The 18,556-nt window shown below is 42.9% G+C and overlaps 1 protein-coding gene across 1 annotated transcript in view; it reads left to right on the forward strand.

Annotated features, from left to right (window-relative positions):
• LOXHD1 (lipoxygenase homology PLAT domains 1) overlaps positions 1–18,556 on the forward strand; it is a 155,214-nt gene that overhangs the window by 57,013 nt on the left and 79,645 nt on the right. Inside the window, exons 12-18 of the mRNA XM_075726325.1 lie at positions 1,358–1,493; positions 3,254–3,408; positions 6,571–6,731; positions 13,208–13,284; positions 14,120–14,316; positions 14,662–14,854; positions 15,686–15,846. Of these exons, the coding sequence (XP_075582440.1) occupies positions 1,358–1,493; positions 3,254–3,408; positions 6,571–6,731; positions 13,208–13,284; positions 14,120–14,316; positions 14,662–14,854; positions 15,686–15,846 (1,080 nt within the window). The remainder of the gene's footprint in view (positions 1–1,357; positions 1,494–3,253; positions 3,409–6,570; positions 6,732–13,207; positions 13,285–14,119; positions 14,317–14,661; positions 14,855–15,685; positions 15,847–18,556) is intronic.

The raw sequence follows: 18,556 nt of genomic DNA on the forward strand, positions 1-18,556 counted from the left end.
GGCGTCTGGCTGTGGTCTTTATCAAAAATAAAATGCTGGTCAGACTTCGGGCCACTGTAATCGTCTCTGTTTGTTTGTTCACAGATGATGAGCAAGAATGTTTACACCTTCCATAGCTATACATTTCCCTGGGGTATCCTCTTTTCCTGCACAGAAATTGTGTTCAGGGAGGACAAGAGGGATCTGACAGTGTGTCAAGGATTCACTTTGGGCCAAACTGTCCAAGCAAATCTGGTGAAGATGCATGAAATCAATCTGCCTGTATACGCCAGTCTGACGTTTTCTGGATGCATCAGGCTCATGGCACATGAATCCCATCACTTGTGCATGCATTTTAGCATCTAGGAACTTAGATGAAGCTTTAACAATGCTTTGTTCCAGTCCTCACACGTTTCATGCCAGGCTTGCTTCATGTCGGGGCAGGCTTCCATTTTCTATTACAAGAACGTAAGAACAGCCATACTGGTCAGGCCAAAAGTCCATCTAGTCCAACATCCTCTCTCCTGTGTCACTTAAGTGGATGACTAGAGAACAGTAAGCAAAGGACAAAACATTTATGATACTTCCCCCTAATATTCTTCCAGCTTTCAACTATTTCCAGTTGGAGACTTGCTTCCTGAACAGATCTACTAAATATGAAGCATTTAGTAGGTTTCTCTTCCATTTGTTGAAAAGTTCCAGTCTCCCCTCAAACAATTAAACTTTTAGAAACCATAATAGTGTTTGGCAAGGACTTAACAAGTCAATTTTGTCCTTTTGTTTGCTTTGAACTGTGTTCTACAAGGATCATTTGATGCCCCGTATTTCTTGTAGCAGAAGAGTGAATAATGGACCTCCCTCTGCCTTCTCCACGCCACCTGTGATTTTGTAGACCTTCATCATACCCTGCCTTCACCCCTTCTCCAGCCATCTGCAAAGCCCCACCTTATTTGCTCATGGCTCCTTTGGAAGCTACTGCAGATCTTTGATCATTCTTGTTGCCATTTTCTGGGTGTTTGCAGTGCCATGCACTGGTTTTGAGCCACAGGGACCAGCAGTGCAAGCACCATCCACGATTTGCTCTGTGGATTTATACAGTGGCATAAGACGAACAATTACTAAGAGCCACGGTATCCATCAAAACTTTCACAACACCATGGAGTGACTGGAGAAAGGAGGAATGAAAAGCCATCGGCTGTGACAGACTTTGCTCTGTGCATCGCTGCAGTGTGCAAATCTGAATGACGGTCTTGTTATTAATGTGTGTTATTTCTCTGCTGCTACCTACTCTTGCTTCTCAGGCAAAAAACCTGTCAGGAGCTTGTTGCTTTTTTGTCTTTAAGCCTCTGAACTCATGCAGTGTTTTGGTTTAATGAAGGTAACTCTGCTGAAAACGCTGACAAAAGAAAAATACTCATTCAACTGTGGCCGCTGGCTAGATATAAATGAAGACGACAATGAGATCGTGCGGGAGCTCCCTGCGGAGGGATCTCTGGTGACTGAAGTCATGCCAGGTGAGAGCCACGGGCTCCGTGCAGGGGCTCGCTTAGGACCTGAATAGATAGAAACCCTCTTTGTGTAAGGGATGCAGAGGCAGACTGATGCAATTCAATTAGCTCCTCTTTCTGGCACTTTCTCTCTGCAGTATTTTCTGTGTGCATCATTAGCTGCATGAAGCCTCAGAAATCCCAGGCGCTTATTCTGAACAGATTTCTCTGTGGTGGGAGATGGGAGAGATCTGGCCACAGCACAATTGTTTCCAGAGTTATATATCTTTTTTTTTTCAAACCTGTATTTTTTCCAGTCTCCCTTAAAATGTGAAATGCCAGGTTTGAAGGGATGTTCATGGAAAGGAAGCTTAGCTGAAGTACAACTTAAAATTTAACAATGATTTTTGGACTTCAAAGTTTTATTTAATTATACGGACAGTTATGCAGCTATATGTGTAAATGTATAGGAAGCTGCACAGAACAGTTGTGCAAGAGCATAGGCACCTTTCACTATGTGTCAGCAATCTCAACTATTTATTGGGTTAACTATGCTCAATCTGGAGATTTAATTAAGGAAAGCTGCAGAACATTGTGTTGGCTTCCTGAAGCGGTCAATTCTGTCTTGACCTTGTGTCACAAGAACGAAATGTGCTTGGAGGGAGAATTTTGGAGAGCAGACTATCTCAAGGTGGCCATTGGGATTTCTCTTATTTCCACCAAAGCACCCAATGGGGCTCTACACTCTGTAAACCATGAGCCCCCTCTTTTCTGAAATTTCCAATGAACTCAGTGATCTGCATGCAGCTGAGCAGTCCCTCAGAAGAGGAAGAGTAATTGTAATTGCAGATATTATTAAAATGTAAATAAACCTGGTTTTGAAATGTATTTTTAATCAACTGTGGAGAGGGCTGCTTGAGTTCAAATGCAGGCACTTTCCCGTGAGGAGCAGTTGTGCTGAGTAGAGGTGAGATGCAGCACTCACGTGTTGGGCTTGCAGGAGGGTTTTGGAGGGAGGGTGGGAGCATTGCTTCTTGTCTCTTCCTGATGCTGGAGAAAAAGCTCTCTCTCTCTCAAAGGTTGTTTTGTGGGCTGGTTCTTTGTTGTGAAATTTCTTCTGGAAATCCTTCACCCAATGGGTGGGGAGGGCAGAGATGAGGGCAGGGTGGGGGGGAGGAAGGTGGCAGCTCAGAATCCATCCAGCAAAGCCCTAAATAAAGATCTCAAAGGTGACAAGGAGGCAAGACACAACCCAACCTCCTGCACTATGAGGGTCCCAAGGAGATGGGGCCAACTGGGCTTTTCCTGGCCCATAAAGCCAACATGAAGAGCCCGTTCCTCAGGTCCTTGAGCGCTCAGCCCTTTTGAACTCTTTTTGTCTGCCTGCCGTGCCCTGGATGCTAACAACAATGTTTTCCCCAAACACGCTGTTACAAGGTCCCCCATCACCAGGACCCTCTCAGGAAGGCAGGAGGGGAGGTAGGAGGGCTGGGGTCCCAAGGAGGCTATGCACTCCAATTTGTGAGGTTTTACCTGAAGGAGGCAGCATTTTTCTGTCCTCCTTTGGAGGGGTTTTATGGATTTTCTTAACATTTCAGGCCTTCCCATTTTGGCTTTTTTTCTTTTCCCAGTGGTAACTTGGAAGTGTAAAAGTCAATACATCAGCAGAAGTACCAACTGGAAGTATGAACACTTAAAATTAATTGCAAGTCTGTGGAAAGTGCAGTAAATTTAAATGGCAATTAATAGTGTTGCTGAAATTGTTTTATTAATTTATGTCTCCACAGTGATAAAATACCGGGTGACAGTTTGCACTGGGATGGTAAGTGGGAGCGGCACCGATGCCAATGTCTTTGTCTGCCTCATCGGTGACCAGGGAGACACGGGAGAGCGAGTTCTCTACAACTGCATCAACACTGTCAATAAATTTGAAAAAGGCAACGTAAGTTCACACAGCAGCTCCTTAAGATGGGTTTTAAAGTGTGTGGCCGTTTGTAGATTTTTTTTTTTTTTTTTTTTTTTTTTTTGTGAGAAGTGTATTTGTAAACTCGTCTGATTTCCTTGCCAGTTTGGGCTAGGGCAGCAGGGAGAAAGAAATCATGTCCACAGAACATTGTAACAGGTTGCAGTTGGAGGGAGGTTTAGGTCAAGGACAGCATGCCCTTGCTTGACATCTCTATGTTCATAAAAGAGTCTCCTGGTTAGTCCCCAGCTAAGTACTGACTGTTGAAATTGCATCTTCAGACTGAGGAAGGCTTCCAGGAAATCTGTCCATCTTCCAAGAACAAGAGGGAGCCTTTTCCCCTCTATCTAATATGGCAAAAATTTGGCTCCCAGGGCAAAGGAAGAAAAAGCATCTTTCTTAATGTGAAAATCAGAACCGAAAGCCTAATGTTTCCTTTATATTTCCTCCAGTCTCCCCTCAACCATGCTGCACGCAATTTTTGTGTCTTATTTTCAATCTGATCTTCAGCATGTTTTTCTATGCCTGTGTCCTGAATGGAGGGGGGTGGAAATTGCCTGATCTGAAGACAGAGCTTGTTCCCAGGAAAGCTGGAGACAATGAAGAGGTCAAACTGTAGTTAAAGCCCTTGCAGCATTAACAAGGAAATAGTGTGCTGATCTGATCCATGGGGTCAACATACTTAATATGTATTCAATTATGAGGCATATTTTGGATCTCTAGGGTCCAACTTAGACTGGTAAAATGTAATCAGTATCTCCTGGAGAAGCTTTTGAGAATCCAATAACAGAACTCCACAGATTTTCCATCTTTTGTGTCATTGTTCAACTGAAGATTTGGAATGGAAAGAAAATGAGGATAAAAGGAGGTCAAGTTTTCAAAACTGACCACTGAATTTAGGCTTCTGAAATATGCATTAACACATTGGATTTGCCTTTGAATGTCCAGAATTTCCAATTCTTCACTGAAATCACTGAGTTTTTTAGACTTTAAAAGAACTTTCATCAAGGTTTTCTTGTGCCTGGAAGACCTGTCCATGGAAACACGTGGCATTTACATAGGGTGAAAGTTTGTTCTGCTTCTAAATGATATAAAGGTTTGCAGACATGGACATTGCAAACATCGTATTTTTGCCTATGCACTTACATTATAGATTTTATTTTTAAAAGGTAGGTCCAAGCTGTAAAGGACAGCATTTTGTCATTTGGCGTAGTCTAGTTTTGTCAAAATGGTAGCAAAATGAGTCATGTTTTGATGGTTGTTTGAAGACTCTTTCAGTGGTGTTCCAAAGAAAGATGCTTGGTTCACAGAAGATACAAATATTTTAAACACAGATGATGACTAGTTTATTTTTACTGCCAAAAATGAGTTATAGGGTAACTTGCATGAAAGGGAGAACAAAAAAAAGGAAAAATAATTGTGGAAATCAATTCATGTGATTAATAGTATCCAGATGATATAAGCCAAACTGGAATCTGTTAACGGAAAACCGCTCTCTTGGCATGAGGAACGGAAAGCTGGTGAATGAATTGGAAGCTGTTTAAGGATTGATCCTGACAAACTTAGAGCTCATATATTCAAGAGACTGAATGAATATATCTACACTGATTAACTCAGATACCCTGTTAAAAAGAAATGTAGCTAAGTCGGTGCGGTCTGTAATCTACAGCCACTTAAACTGATAGTACCTTGATTACCCATTTAACTTGAAAAGTTTGCTTGCAGATGCAAACTAACAGCCTGTATAGGAGGTAAAATTTAAAGATGCCTCTAAATTAGGTGTTTGCTCTGCTGCATTTCCATTTAGTTACTTACTCGTTAATTTATATCAGCCGTTAATAAGTACGATGAACATCAGGCCTAATGAATTAGACTTCATTGACTTAGACTGACTCAGTGAGGTTTTGATACTTCAAATCCCCAATTCAGCAGTTTTGAGTATGCAAGTAACACTTATTCATGCATGTAAACCCATCATTAACACTTAAACCAGTGATAGTATGTTTAGTTGTCTTTATTTTAAAGGTCAGTTTGGAGTCCTGAATGATGGAAAAAATTATGATTCTTTTAATGAATTTAAGTATTTAAATAAATATTGCCTTGCCACCACGCTTTCTGGGAGCTAGCTGGATATATGCTACGACCGTAGGCGCTTCACGGGCTTTTGGGAGATGAAGAATGAATGAATCGCAGTGTTTGGTTAGCTTTCTTTTACCTAATGAGGCATCTCAGCCAGATGGTAACCACAGCAGTTGTGTCTGTTTGCTGGTCCGTATGCTTCAGATACGCTGTGTATTTACACAGGTATTTACCATACATGTGTGTGCATCTGTACATGTACCATAGATACTTGTCTGGCCTGATTCCCACAGGAGGAACTCGCTTTTTTAATACATCTCTCTTCCTTCAGTCATTGGGAACTGCTGCTCCCAGTATGATCTTGGGTAACAAGCTCTGGTCCTGAGGGGCCATCACTTAGGCTAATCTGTAGGTTGGTGATTTGAGCCCTTTTCTGGGGTGGGGGAAAGACACAAAATTCATGTCTCTTGTGGGGTATTAAGGGTATTTAGCTGCTAGGTTAGGTTCACACCAACCTCTGAAGACGACTCACAGGGCAGCTCAAAATACCCCTGTGCAGCCAAGCCTGACACTTGCATGCCAGGAAATGGCTGGGGTTAAATTGTGCTCAGTAGTCCATGTTGTCTGAATTGAATGTGGGGTAAATGTCTTTGAACTGTACCTCTGCATACCTCTGTGGATTTGGGCTGAAGTGACCTGCTCTGGGTTTCCCAGAAAGCTGATATCTGAGCAGGGGTTTGAACTTGGATTTCCTGCCTCGCTGTATGAACTTCTTAATAGTCACATTACTTTTCTTTTTTTACAGTTGTGGAGGGCATGCAATGACGTGGGAGATTTAAAATGCTGGCAGATCATATTTTTGTAAATCTAATGTTATACATCTAGCACAAATGTTCAAGCTTTCATTCTTTGGTAAATTAATTCATACTTTCTCCTTCATCTTGTGAAGAATTATCTTGCAGCATGCTGCTGATGTTTGTTTCATTGCAATAATAAATTTGGTTTGTTTGTTTGTTTTTAAGGAGAAATATTGCCTTACCTTTTTTCTTCTCCTTCTCAAAGGCTGATGAATTCTTCGTTGAAGCGGTAACGCTGAAGCAGGTGAGGAGGGTGAGGATAGGGCATGATGGCAAAGGAGGAAGCAGTGGCTGGTACCTTGCCAAAGTGATAGTGAGGGAAGAAGGACAGCCAGAAAGTGAGGCTGTGGAATTCCCCTGCTACAGGTACTGGAAACAATGCTTGCAAACTATGCCTCCATCTATGCGTTTGCCAGACTTTGAAGAGCCTAGCTGTTGTTCCAAGACTGGAATTTTCTGAGCACAGCTTAATCATTTTTATTTATCCATTCACTTATTTTTACTAAGCCTGAAAGCAAAGAGTGTGGATTGGGAGGTTTAAGGTACAGTTAACTCTCCTTACCAAATGAACAGCGATCTGAATTGTGAACTTCTCGGCAATTAGCTCAGTAATACAGAGAATTTCCAAAAGGTAAAATGCAACCTTCCAGTACCACATCCAGTGTCACTGCAATTGCCTGCTGCAGAAACACGCTCTGCAATCTGCTGCAATCTGCTAGTTTGATTGCATGTGTGGGACAAAGTTCTGGTCTCTTACATGCACATCCCATCTTTCCAGGAGCAATGGGATGCTATTTTTGTGTTGGGAGAATGCAAAATTGTTATGCTGCCATCTTGAGAGCTCCTTGCATGAAGGGAAATGCATATCGTGCAGACAGAGATAGTGGTAGAGCAGAGGGCTGTAACTTACCCCTATGGGTGGGTTATAAATGTATTCTTCTCTTTCCTAGACAATCAAGTGGCCAAAAGAAATGTGCTGTACTGAGGCGGGAACGAGATGCACCATCTGTCCTGGCACTAATTAGGGTGTTCCTCAACATCGCAGCACAAACCAGAGGGAATTGGGTGAAAACATAAGAGACTAGAGCTTCAGTATAGTTCAGTGTCCTGTAAAGTCCCACTTGCCCTCCTAGCATGTTCACCCTGTAAGGTGGAAGTCCACTGAGCTCCACTTAACAACATCAAGTACCCGCTCTAAAAAGGCATTTCCTGGGGGACGAGTGGAATTGTAAAACACAAACACAATTATTTTTTAAATTGCAAACAAAGGTAAACCCACTAAGCTGGTTACTTGTCTCTTGTCACTGTAAATCAGGAAGAACTCCACTATAATGAGGGGAGTCAGCCAAATACAAAACAGGAGCCAGCCCCAGCCTCTCTGCATCACTAAAGCCCCGTCACATCAGAGAGCAAACTCACCGGGGAGACAGCACGGAGCAGCAGATGCAATGTCATCTTGGATGTGAAAAGCAAGCCAGTCTCTCCCTTTTCAAAGAACAAACCACCATGTTGTCATTCCTGCCTTTTGATACATATTTAACAACCATATGTTTTACTGAGTTAAGCAGGCAAGCGAGACAGGTTTTTACTTGGACATGAAGTGTCCACATGAAGAGCTGTTTCGCTCAGACTCCTCAGAGATATTTCTGTGTCTAACCACACTGTGCAGCTGGCTCATTTCAAAGATTTCCTTTTGAATTGTCTCCTTACTGGACTGTATAACTGGGTGTCTTTCCTCAGCTTGGAGTGATGACCCTCTTCCCCTGAAGTTTACACCTGTGGGTCAGAAGCACCAGAGTCCATGGGGCATTCCCCTCAGGCCAGGGACTGAAAAGAGAGAGAAAAAAACGCCAAGACCTTATCACCAAAATATTAATGGCGTGCATTCAGGCTTCAAGTCACAAGTGATGGAATTCCACTCTTCTTGCCTTTCTTAATGTCTCTTTTTCCAAGTGATATCAGTGTTGCTCGTGCAGCTTTGTTTGCTGTCCTTGTGCCAGCATTATCTCTTCCTCTCAGATGGAGTCGGTAACATGACTGATCACCTCCAAACACAGGGACGGCTGCTCCCTCTCACTATCTTTGGTGCCTGTGTCTCCTGAGAGACTGGGGCATCATCGCAGTATACGGGTGTCGTCATGGAGTCTGGAGATATCTGAGGGCGAAGGTGCTCACCCACTGCATCCTCCATGTGAGGGATAAATGTCTCCATGACCTGCAGCGTTTGGATGTTCCCCTCCAGTCCTGTAGGCCAAGGACAGCTTATGTCCTCACTGCTTGGGCAGGTGCTCAGAGAGGCCTGCTTCACCTGCTTCTTCAGAGCCAAGATGTGAAGATGACTTGGCCAAGAAGAGCAGCCTTCTTTTAGTGAGCCAATGCAAGGGAGGTTGGTTAAAGATTCCGTCCGGGGGACACCAGGGAAGCTTCTGTTTCTGCTTGGCCAGTCTGTGGCCAGCCAGTGGACATGCTGATGTTCTCATTGCCTTCTTCTCCAAGACCTGATTAACTTCCACTCTTCTATACAGCACAATTGCATGGTCTGGAGAAAACAACTGCTGCTGCTGTGTCCTTATTGAAAGATACTCCATTGACTTTCTGCTGCTAAGCTGCTGCTGTGAGACAGCTAGAGGACGAAATGCCTTCCAGCAGAAACACATCTCACCCGTGCTGGAAGCTTCAGAGGCTTCTTAACCTCTGTAAAAACTAGGGTGTACCAGCATGTGGAGAGCAGATACGATAGCAAAGAGCTGGCTAACCAGCTTTTGCTATAACTAATGTCTGTAGGATATCCTTCTAGATCTTCATTGCATATAACTTGTTGAAGTCTCTGTTCTTGTTATTTACATATTCATATACACAGCTATGTTTTGCCTGTTAATTTGAAAGGTTTTTTATGACTCTATAGGAACATCTATTACCTAATAGTCACAAGACCTCTATGAGAAGAACTGTCTTTGTTGTACAAGGGAGCCAGCAGAGATAAAGAGAAGCTAAGTGGATTAATTGTGAGTTTGTGTCAGATTCAGGAAGAGCATTGAGAAATAATGACTCCCAGGCCTGTGCTTTCAACTCTTAGAACAGTTGGCTGTAAAGGGAATGGCTTGTAGCTCTTAGATTCAATGATTTTTAAAGTGGTCATTTGATCTATGCTTGCAAGAGGTAAATGCAAGTAACTTCCCAAGCGTTATCTGCAGAATTACTAGTACATCACTTGTATGCATTGCAGTATTATTTCTCCCTTATGACCACATGACATCATAATATCCATGCTTTTAGGGACCGAACGCTGAATCATTCAGTGGCACAGCTGAACAATTTATACCTTATAATACCTGATGTGATTCAGGTATTGTGATTATGAATATCACTAGGAAGTTCAAAATGAAGGAGTTCACCTTTTGCCCCAGAACTGGAGCCAAACCTTTTTGAAGCTCAGAACTGAGTTCTTCAGATTTCATTTTCTCCTCAAGGCTCTTTGGAAGTCCAGGAATGGACTAGCTGACATCCTCTAGAATAGCCTATTTTTCATAATATTTATATCCCAGACAGAAATGAATTTTCAATCAGGCAAAGTCATGAGTTCATGATAGGATAGAATTTTATATGCTATAAGTCATTACAGCTCCACTGAAATCTTCAATGATACTTTATTACATTTTTTTCTAACCATATGGACTGCACCATCCTAATTTTTCTCCAGCACAAGTGTAAGGGAACATCGTTAATTCGCAGAACAACAGACAGACCGTGAATGGGATGATGCACTAGGAGGTTCCTGTGAAAGAACATTTATTCAGCCAAATGCCAAAAGTGTTCATCATACAAAAGATCCAGAGAAACTTCCTTTTGTTGCCTAAAAATAGACTGAAATGTCTATCTATTTTACACATATTTTTATACATAGTTTATATTTAAAGACACACACAAATACATACTGAATCGAATGGATGTGCTAGTCATTCTAATTGCATGCAGGCTATCATCTACTGGATTTCAAATGCTATATATGATGTCATGCCACATTTTTTTCCAGTGCTTCCCTGACTCTCTGATCCTCTAGAAATTCTCTCTAAAGTGGCTTTCATGTCTGCCTTGGGTTATCAGACATACAATATCTCTTTAGAACTAGGTATATGATACAGGAGACAACTACACCCTTGCAAAACCCACAGTAGCATGTGAATTGTATGGAAGCTCTGGTAAAATAAAAGTTTTTGACAGGTCTTTTCTACTAAGAATGTGATGGCACTACACTGAAAAATTCCATTTTCTGCAGCCTGATGTGTTTATAATGTGCCAATCCATTTGTGTTTAGCGTAAGACTATAAACCCCTGGTTGCAATCTGCTGCTCAGCGATACACTATTGGAATTACATCGAAGTAAAATTAGGATATTGCAGCATATGTGCTGAAGGGAAGGAACACAATGGCATTGCTCATCCAAATACTTCCTCTGTCACTAGTTAAAGTCATCTTCTTGAGAAAATAGTGCTTCTGCCACTTCTGGCTATTCTCTTGGCTGAAACAAAGTAAGGAGCTTTAATCCACTTCTGCTGATAAACCTCTCTCTTCCTCTTCCAGCCCAAGACATACTCCTGTTGCCATCAGTAGCTACCAACATTGGTAGAGGGAATTTCTTTATTTAGGGGTGTGTCCTCCTTTTTGGATTAATTTTTCTTGTCCATCCTCACTGCTGAAGCAGTTAACATTTTCCATACTGCACAGAGATCTGTTTCTTGTGGGATGTATTTTCATCCTTGCCACCTTGGCGCAGAAGTGGTTCACCCAGATTCATCCCACGATTCCCTAAAACATCAGCAATGGTGAAGGTGACAGAAAACAACAGCGTGTACACTGGCAGCATAAACAGCAGCTTGCAGGACACAAAAACCAGCACCAGGAGAGCAGAAGTGTGTCTACTTTGTGAGCTTCTGCCTTCCTGAACACCATGCTGAATTCAGTGGTCCTGATGTGGTGGAGTCCAGGCTCGAATTTTGTAGGTCCTACCAGTTAACATCCATGTATGCAGAAGCATCTTGACTTTTGGGATGATGTGATCCCCTAGCCATTGGATACCTGTCCAAGGATGTGAATCCTGAGCCAGCATCAAGAACTGCATGATACAGAGATATTAAGGACCAGTTCTAACAGGTAAAAAAAATCCCCCAACCCCAGAACATCAATAAAGGCTTCCTTTCTTAAGACAACGTGATGTCCTGGCATGCTCCTCTTCTGCCTTCCTTGCACTCCAACCCTGCTTAGTTCTTGACATCAATTTCACGGTCTTTCCTACAGATTTTTCTGCTCCTCTATCCCCACTACAACTCTCAGCCTCCATTGAGGCACACCACCTCACCCGATGCCCTCACATGGTGTTCGTGTGATCACCACACGTTCACATGTTCATCACCTTCATGCTGACTCCCTTAGCTTTTAGTCCTTTTCAAGCCACCTGCACATGGCCACCTGCTTTACAGAGTTGAAAGGGAAGAATACGGGGTAGACTGCATACCTGACAACCCACCGAAGCTTAGAGGGGAGCTGGGAGTGGAGGTGTGTGTCTGTGGTGGGGCTGTATGCACCACTTTTGCATGGGGACTTTGCTGCTAGCGCTTCTGGACCGGCTGGCTTTAGCTCGTGTTTGGATTTCTCTCCCAGTGCTGGTTTTCTGCATGGTTTCTTGGTGCTTATTGTTTTCTTGCAACTGGGAAGGGAGAAGAGACTAAAAAGATAACCTTCCTTCAGATAGATGAAATGGAGACCTATCATCCTTGGTCTTCCAAAATGTTTGGTTACTTCTTGGTCACCATGGCGAGTCCAACTAGTCATGACAGTAAGCTGTGCTGGCTTATTACCAGTGAGTTACTATAGGTTTGATCCAGCTCTCGGTGGGCATTTGTTCGTGTCCCCAGATCCCTGTTATGAGGGTTGTTTGCTGGTTTCCTCATGTGCTGGCTCATCAGCAAAATCAAAAGTGGAAACTTAACTGGGAAGTAAGTTCTCCTCCTTTTGGGTGTGAGGGTCACCCAAGGAGAACACACATGGCACAGTGACATTGCAGGATCGGTATCATGAGTTTGGGGATGTAATTCTTTCAACCCTGAGGCTCAAGGAGCAGCTGTGAAGGTTCCCAGATTAGCAATTGGTTCCCCTCCATTTTCCTTTCATTTTTTTTTTTCCCCTTGAGATCATGTTACATTCTGCTTTGTGCCTGGCTCTTCTTCATTAGTCTAGTTGGGTCATTAGATTAATGTTGAGAAACAAGGAAAATCCTTCCCTTTGCTGGTGTGAGCTGCCTCCACGTACCCAGCCCTGAAAATGGGAACAACAGAATTCAGCCCCTTCCTGGTGGAGAAAAAAGGGTTATATGCTTATCTGTAAGGAAGGGAAAAATGATGATGATAAACTAGAGTGAGCAAACACTGAAAAAGAAGGGGGTTTAGTAACTCAAATGCTATGTAATCAAGGCAGCTAGTACTAAAGGCTGCAAGTATTTCTGGTCAATGAAGGTCAATGCTTTCAAGAGACTGAGACTGCCCATTTACAGGAATAACTTGTGGCTATGGAGTTTGTGCTTTCCAGACAGATGCACATCACAGCAGATGCTTATCTACTGTGAGCAGGGCCGTCATGATCTCTCTTCTTGGAAGAATGGAGGTTTAAAGCGTGACTGCCGTAGGGTCTGGTCAAATTCCTGCAAAGTTAACAGAGGTGCAGAGCCCTGCAAAAATAGCTTTTTGACTATGGTGTGGATTTTTACTATGTGTGGAGCCAGCCTAGATTTTGAAAGGTCTAATAGGTCCTAATTACTCAAAGATAACTTACTTCTGTTTGTAAACCAGATGGCTTGACAAGAATGAGGATGATGGTCAGATTGTCCGAGAATTAGTGCCCGCTGGGGAGTCACCAATGCTAAAAAGTGAGTTTAGCTTGGAAAAAAGAAGGTCTGGGTTTGAGTTGTGTATGCACGTATTTACTTGCTTTATTCTACTTAATGATTCATGTCAGCTCACAGTAAACCTACTGGGTTTTTTTTTTTTGCTATTCTTATGCAAGAAGCTGCAGTGGGTCACTCGGGGGGAAATGCCTCTGACCCTTAAATCCTAGTTTATGAATGGGATTAATTTGCATAAAAGAGAATAATTGGAATGTTATATATGTAGAAAGAGACTTTGATTTTTAATGTTGTGATTTGTGTAAGAATTGCTTTCTAGTATAGCTTTCTTTGAAGTATCTTGAATTGCCACTGCTTTAGTAGAGTAAATTCCATTCAATAACATTGTATTCCCAGAAGAAAATCACCAAAAAGATTACATTGTCCTTTTCTGGAGAGCCAGGGCTCCAATACTACAATTTTCTTTAGAAAACAATGCTTACAGAGCTCAGGTTGAGATGCTTTTTGTTTTGTTTTAGGAAAAATGTCAAAGCTATTGAATTAAACTATAAGTATAAAAAAGCGAAATCACCTCACTTGCCCAGGCTCATTTTTATGGCTTGGTAATCATCTAACAGTGAGAGGGAGGAGTACAGAATATTTTCTGCTTATTAGTGTAACTGTTGCATCTCTTATGTTTTGGTGAATAAATCCAAGGTGTGACAGCTTATCCAGCGTGGCCCTAAGATGCTGGATGCATGAATGGAGGAGCAAAGCCCTTTCTCTGTAGCCGGAACCCCCTGTGTCTGTTTGAAGCCAGTTTCCTGGCACTGGAAATGCCACTCACGTGTCTGTATTTTGTACATTGATCTCACTTTAGATGTCAGTTATCACATCAGTGTGAAGACAGGAGATATCCCAGGTGCCAGCTCAGACTCCAAAGTTTTCATCAAACTCTACGGTGAAAAAGTAGACTCCAGCAAAGAGCCTCTCTTAGTCTCTGATAATGATCTAGGCAATTATTTTGAACGTGGTCGAGTGGATGAGTTTACTCTAGATACGATGGATATTGGGAAGGTAAGAATTGATTGCAGGTGGCTCTGTGCTTCGTGCAGCGGCTGAATTCAGAATCAATATCTAGCTAAAGATTGAATGTGATGTAAGAATCTCTGACCTTTTGCATTGGAGATTAAGAAATATATTTTGTATAGACTATTACATGGGCAGTCTAGCATACATGCTGGTGTGTGAAGAGTGTGTTTTAAGTTTATAGTTAATACATATATAAATGATTTACACAAACATGGTGTAAGAACAGGGTGTCAGGGGAAGGAGATTTTAATATATTAAATAAATGCTGTTGTGTTGGGGTTTTTTCTCCCCTCTTTTTTTTTTTTTTTTTTTTTTTTAACTTTTTTAAAGATCAACCGAATACTGATCGGACACGATAACGTGGGTCTCCGGTCTGGCTGGTTCCTGGCCAGTGTCCAGATCACAGTTCCAGTCCAGGGAAGGCAGTACATGTTCCCCTGCAACCGATGGCTCGACAAAGATGAGGCTGATGGCAGGGTGGAGGTGGAGGTCTACCCAAGTGAGATTGTGCCTATTGAGAAATGTGAGATAAAACACATTGAGAAATGTGTGCTTTTTTTTATAGCTAGGACTAAATTTGTATTACTAGCATTCCTAAAGGACCAGGATACCACTGTGTTAGACACCAAAACCAAAAAGTTCCTGTCCCAAAGAGGTTATGCTGGTGAGGAAAATAAATTATTCTGCTCTCTGTATTTTCTAAAACAGCTGGAAAAACATCATTGAGTTTTCCATCTGAATTTCCTGAGATCGTATGAGAAATTTATGTCCTGGGCAGTGTAACACAGCACAAGGTGCTGTGCTTCTTCATTACAGTATCAGTGGGTTCCTCTTTTTTTCACATTTACCTGCTCCAGTCCTGCACAAGCACACGTCCCGTCCTCCTTGTATTACCCCATTGGCTGGAAGAGAGAGGCTGTTTGATAAATAAGGACCAAATCCCTGCTGTCTATTTGACTTTTATCAGTAGATTTGTTTTCTTTTAAGGCTATGGTTAAAATTTGCGTTGGGATCCTGAGAAAAGATGTGTTTTCCCTCTGCTCTGTGTAACTCCCTCCCTTGTATTATATTAAGATGATCATTTAACCGCTCTATAGTTAATACTGAAATGAAATTCCCATCTAAGGCTCTATTTTGCACCCCTCTGACACTGGCTCTATACCTGTAAAAGGGAAAACTATTAGGTTAGTCCTCAGTGAAGAGCTGTGTTATCTCACATTTGGTTTGGATAAGAGCAAATGGTCGGCTACGTGGTCATTTGTTAAGACAAGGTAATCTAATTTTGAACCTGAGCCCTCGGGAATGTTGTTATCTGAGCTTCTCTGCTGATTTAATTTCTTTATTTTTGGACTAGTGATAAACTACGAGGTGTCTGTAGTTACCGGAGATGTGCGGGCTGCAGGCACCAATGCCAAAGTCTTCATGCAGATTTATGGTGAGACTGGCAAAACTGAATTGATCATCTTAGAAAACAGATCAAACAACTTTGAACGGGGAGCCACAGATATCTTCAAGGTATGATGAAGGCAGTTGTTGATGCTTCTATGAGGGGAAAGAAATGACCGACCAAAACTGAGACATCAACAGACTAATTGGCCCAGTCATACAAAACCATTGACTTTTTAACATTGTCAGGCCTGTTGGTGTCTGCTCTATCCATATTTTTAAGGGATTTTCTGTATCTTTCGGGTGGTTTTGTGTTTTATGGAGTGACTTTCATCTTCTGAGGGACTGGTAGCAAAGGTGTCATGGAAGAATATGGTCTAATAGCAGCATTTGTTTACCTTTAGTTTCAAAAGGAGGTGCTTGCATTAGATCTCAAAAGACCTTAAGCTTAAATTTTGGTCCTGACCACATATTATTGTCCCTTTTCTTTATCTAGTTGGTACATGTTGTCAGCCCAACCCCGCAGAGGTTTGCTGCTCTAATTTCTGTGAACGTGTGAGTGCCCCATGGATTCTACTGCCTGTAGCTCTACTCCAGCGAGCACTGCACAGTCACGGTGCTCCAGGTGTACGGCACACTCCGCCAACTATCAGTCTGGCCAGCATTTAGGTTTATACTTCAGAGTCCACACCTCTTTCTGAGCAACCCAAGCGTAAGCAGAGTATTTGCAGGGATGAAAAGCCTCAGGCATAACTCAGGTATGTGAGCCAGGACCTGGCTAATCCAGCAAGAGGTCCTGGGCTGACAAGGCTGAGCAGCAGGCATGCACCACAGTGTGGTCTGGCATCCTCTCCTGAGTGGGACCTGGCTACACTGGACCACCATCCTTTTATCATAGAATCACAGAGTGCTTTGTGTGGGAAGGGACCTTTAGAGCCCACCCAGCCCAACCCCTGCAGTGAGCAGGGACAGCTTTAACCAGAGCAGGGTGCTCAGAGCCCCGTCCAACCTGGCCTGGGATGTTTCCAGGGATGGGGCATCTCCCACCTCTCTGGGCAACCTGTGCCAGTGCCTCACCACCCTCATCGTAAAACATTTCTTCCTTATATCCAGTCTGAGTCTCCCCTCTTTTGGTTTAAAACCATCACCCCTTGTCCTATTGCTACAGGCCCTGCTAAAAAGCCTGTCCCCATCTTTCTCCTGAGCCCCTGCCAGCACTGCCAGGCCGCAGTCAGGTCTCCCCGCAGCCTTCTCCTCTCCAGGCTGAGCACCCCCAGCTCTCCCAGCCTGGCCTCACAGCAGAGCTGCTCCAGCCCTCGCATCATTGCTGTGGCCTCCTCCGGCCCCGCTCCGACAGCTCCATGCCCGTGCGGTGCTGAGGGCCCCCGAGCTGGGCGCAGGGCTGCAGGCGGGGTCTCAGCAGAGCGGAGCAGAGGGGCAGAACCCCCTCCCTCGCCCTGTGCCCACGCTGCTCTGGGGGCAGCCCAGGACATGGTTGGCCTTTTCTGGCTGGCTTGCTTAGGTTTTCTGTCCAGAGAAACGGATGTCTGGGGGAAAGGAATGGTCTTAGTTCTTGCCCTGATGTGGGGTTAGAGCAAGGACAGGATGTGCTGTCAGGACATGTCAGAGCCATATCCTTTTGTATTGAAGTAACCTCAGGAGACATCAACATCTGGACAGTGAAGCACAAAGTCCAGATGGAAGCAGGATTTAAGGTACATCTGTCATATGTGCTCACAGCACAGGGCTCAGCACAGTGGTGCCTAGGTCTCCTTGTGAATTTGCAGTCCACAGAGGTGGGATCCATTTCATCACAGTTAAGCACCTACTTGGAGTGAGTCACGGAAGCTCCCCTAAATCATCAAGACTGGTGTATCACTCCTGTTGTCACTGGCCAACGGGGGTGCCTTTATCCACAGCTTTACCACAGTTTTGTAATGCATAGTTCTGAGACCAGTTCACCTCCTTCTGCCTCAGTTTCTTGCCTTATAGAATGGAGTTAGTGATGTTCATCCATTTTTAATGAGTTCTTTGGGATTTAAGATGACTAGCACCTTATAAATGCTTGCTTTTATAAGACTCTATAATTTTAAGATTAGGTTTCTCTGATTTTTAAAGGAAATAAGCTTTCCAAAATTTATGAGTAAAAGCTATTAGCCAATATCAGATTTATAATAAAGCCATATGTACAGTGTTCTCTTTACATAGACATGTTTATATCCTCTCTCAGATGTTTATTGCCAGACTTTAAAGTTCTGCCCATTTTCTGTGACTTCTTTAATAAGCATACAAGGCAGAAGCTCTGAAGCATTAATAGACAGATCCTCTATCTCTTTCATGATATGAATATTTACAGAAAGGTATGGGCAAGAATAAGATTCTGTGAGCTACATGCCAATAGGAAATGCCATCAGTTGTAGACAGGGCATGCAGGATGATTATAGCAAATCTAAGGGTAAACAGGTGTAAGGAAAGACACATTATTTATGCCAGGACAGCTGGATTAATTTTAGTTTTCTGATAAGCATCTTGTATGCAATTGATTTTGTTTTAACCTACTATAGAAAAAAATGCTTCTAGACTGAAACCTTATACGCCAAGTTGCCAGTTTTCAGCCTGAAGCAAATGTTTGCAAATTTTATAACATAAACACTGCCTAACAGCGTAAGCAATCATCAGAAACAAGTCATTGGTTTTTGAAGGATTGCGTGGAGTAAAACCTGCTATCCAACTTCATTAGGTAGTAATTCAGATAAACGATCTAAACCAGCAAGGTTTTTTATCTGCTGTATTGACTAGAGAGATGGAAATCTTATTGGTACAGCCTTCTGCCACTGAT

This window comes from Pelecanus crispus, chromosome Z (genome assembly GCF_030463565.1).
Source record: "Pelecanus crispus isolate bPelCri1 chromosome Z, bPelCri1.pri, whole genome shotgun sequence".
Lineage (NCBI taxonomy): Eukaryota > Metazoa > Chordata > Aves > Pelecaniformes > Pelecanidae > Pelecanus > Pelecanus crispus.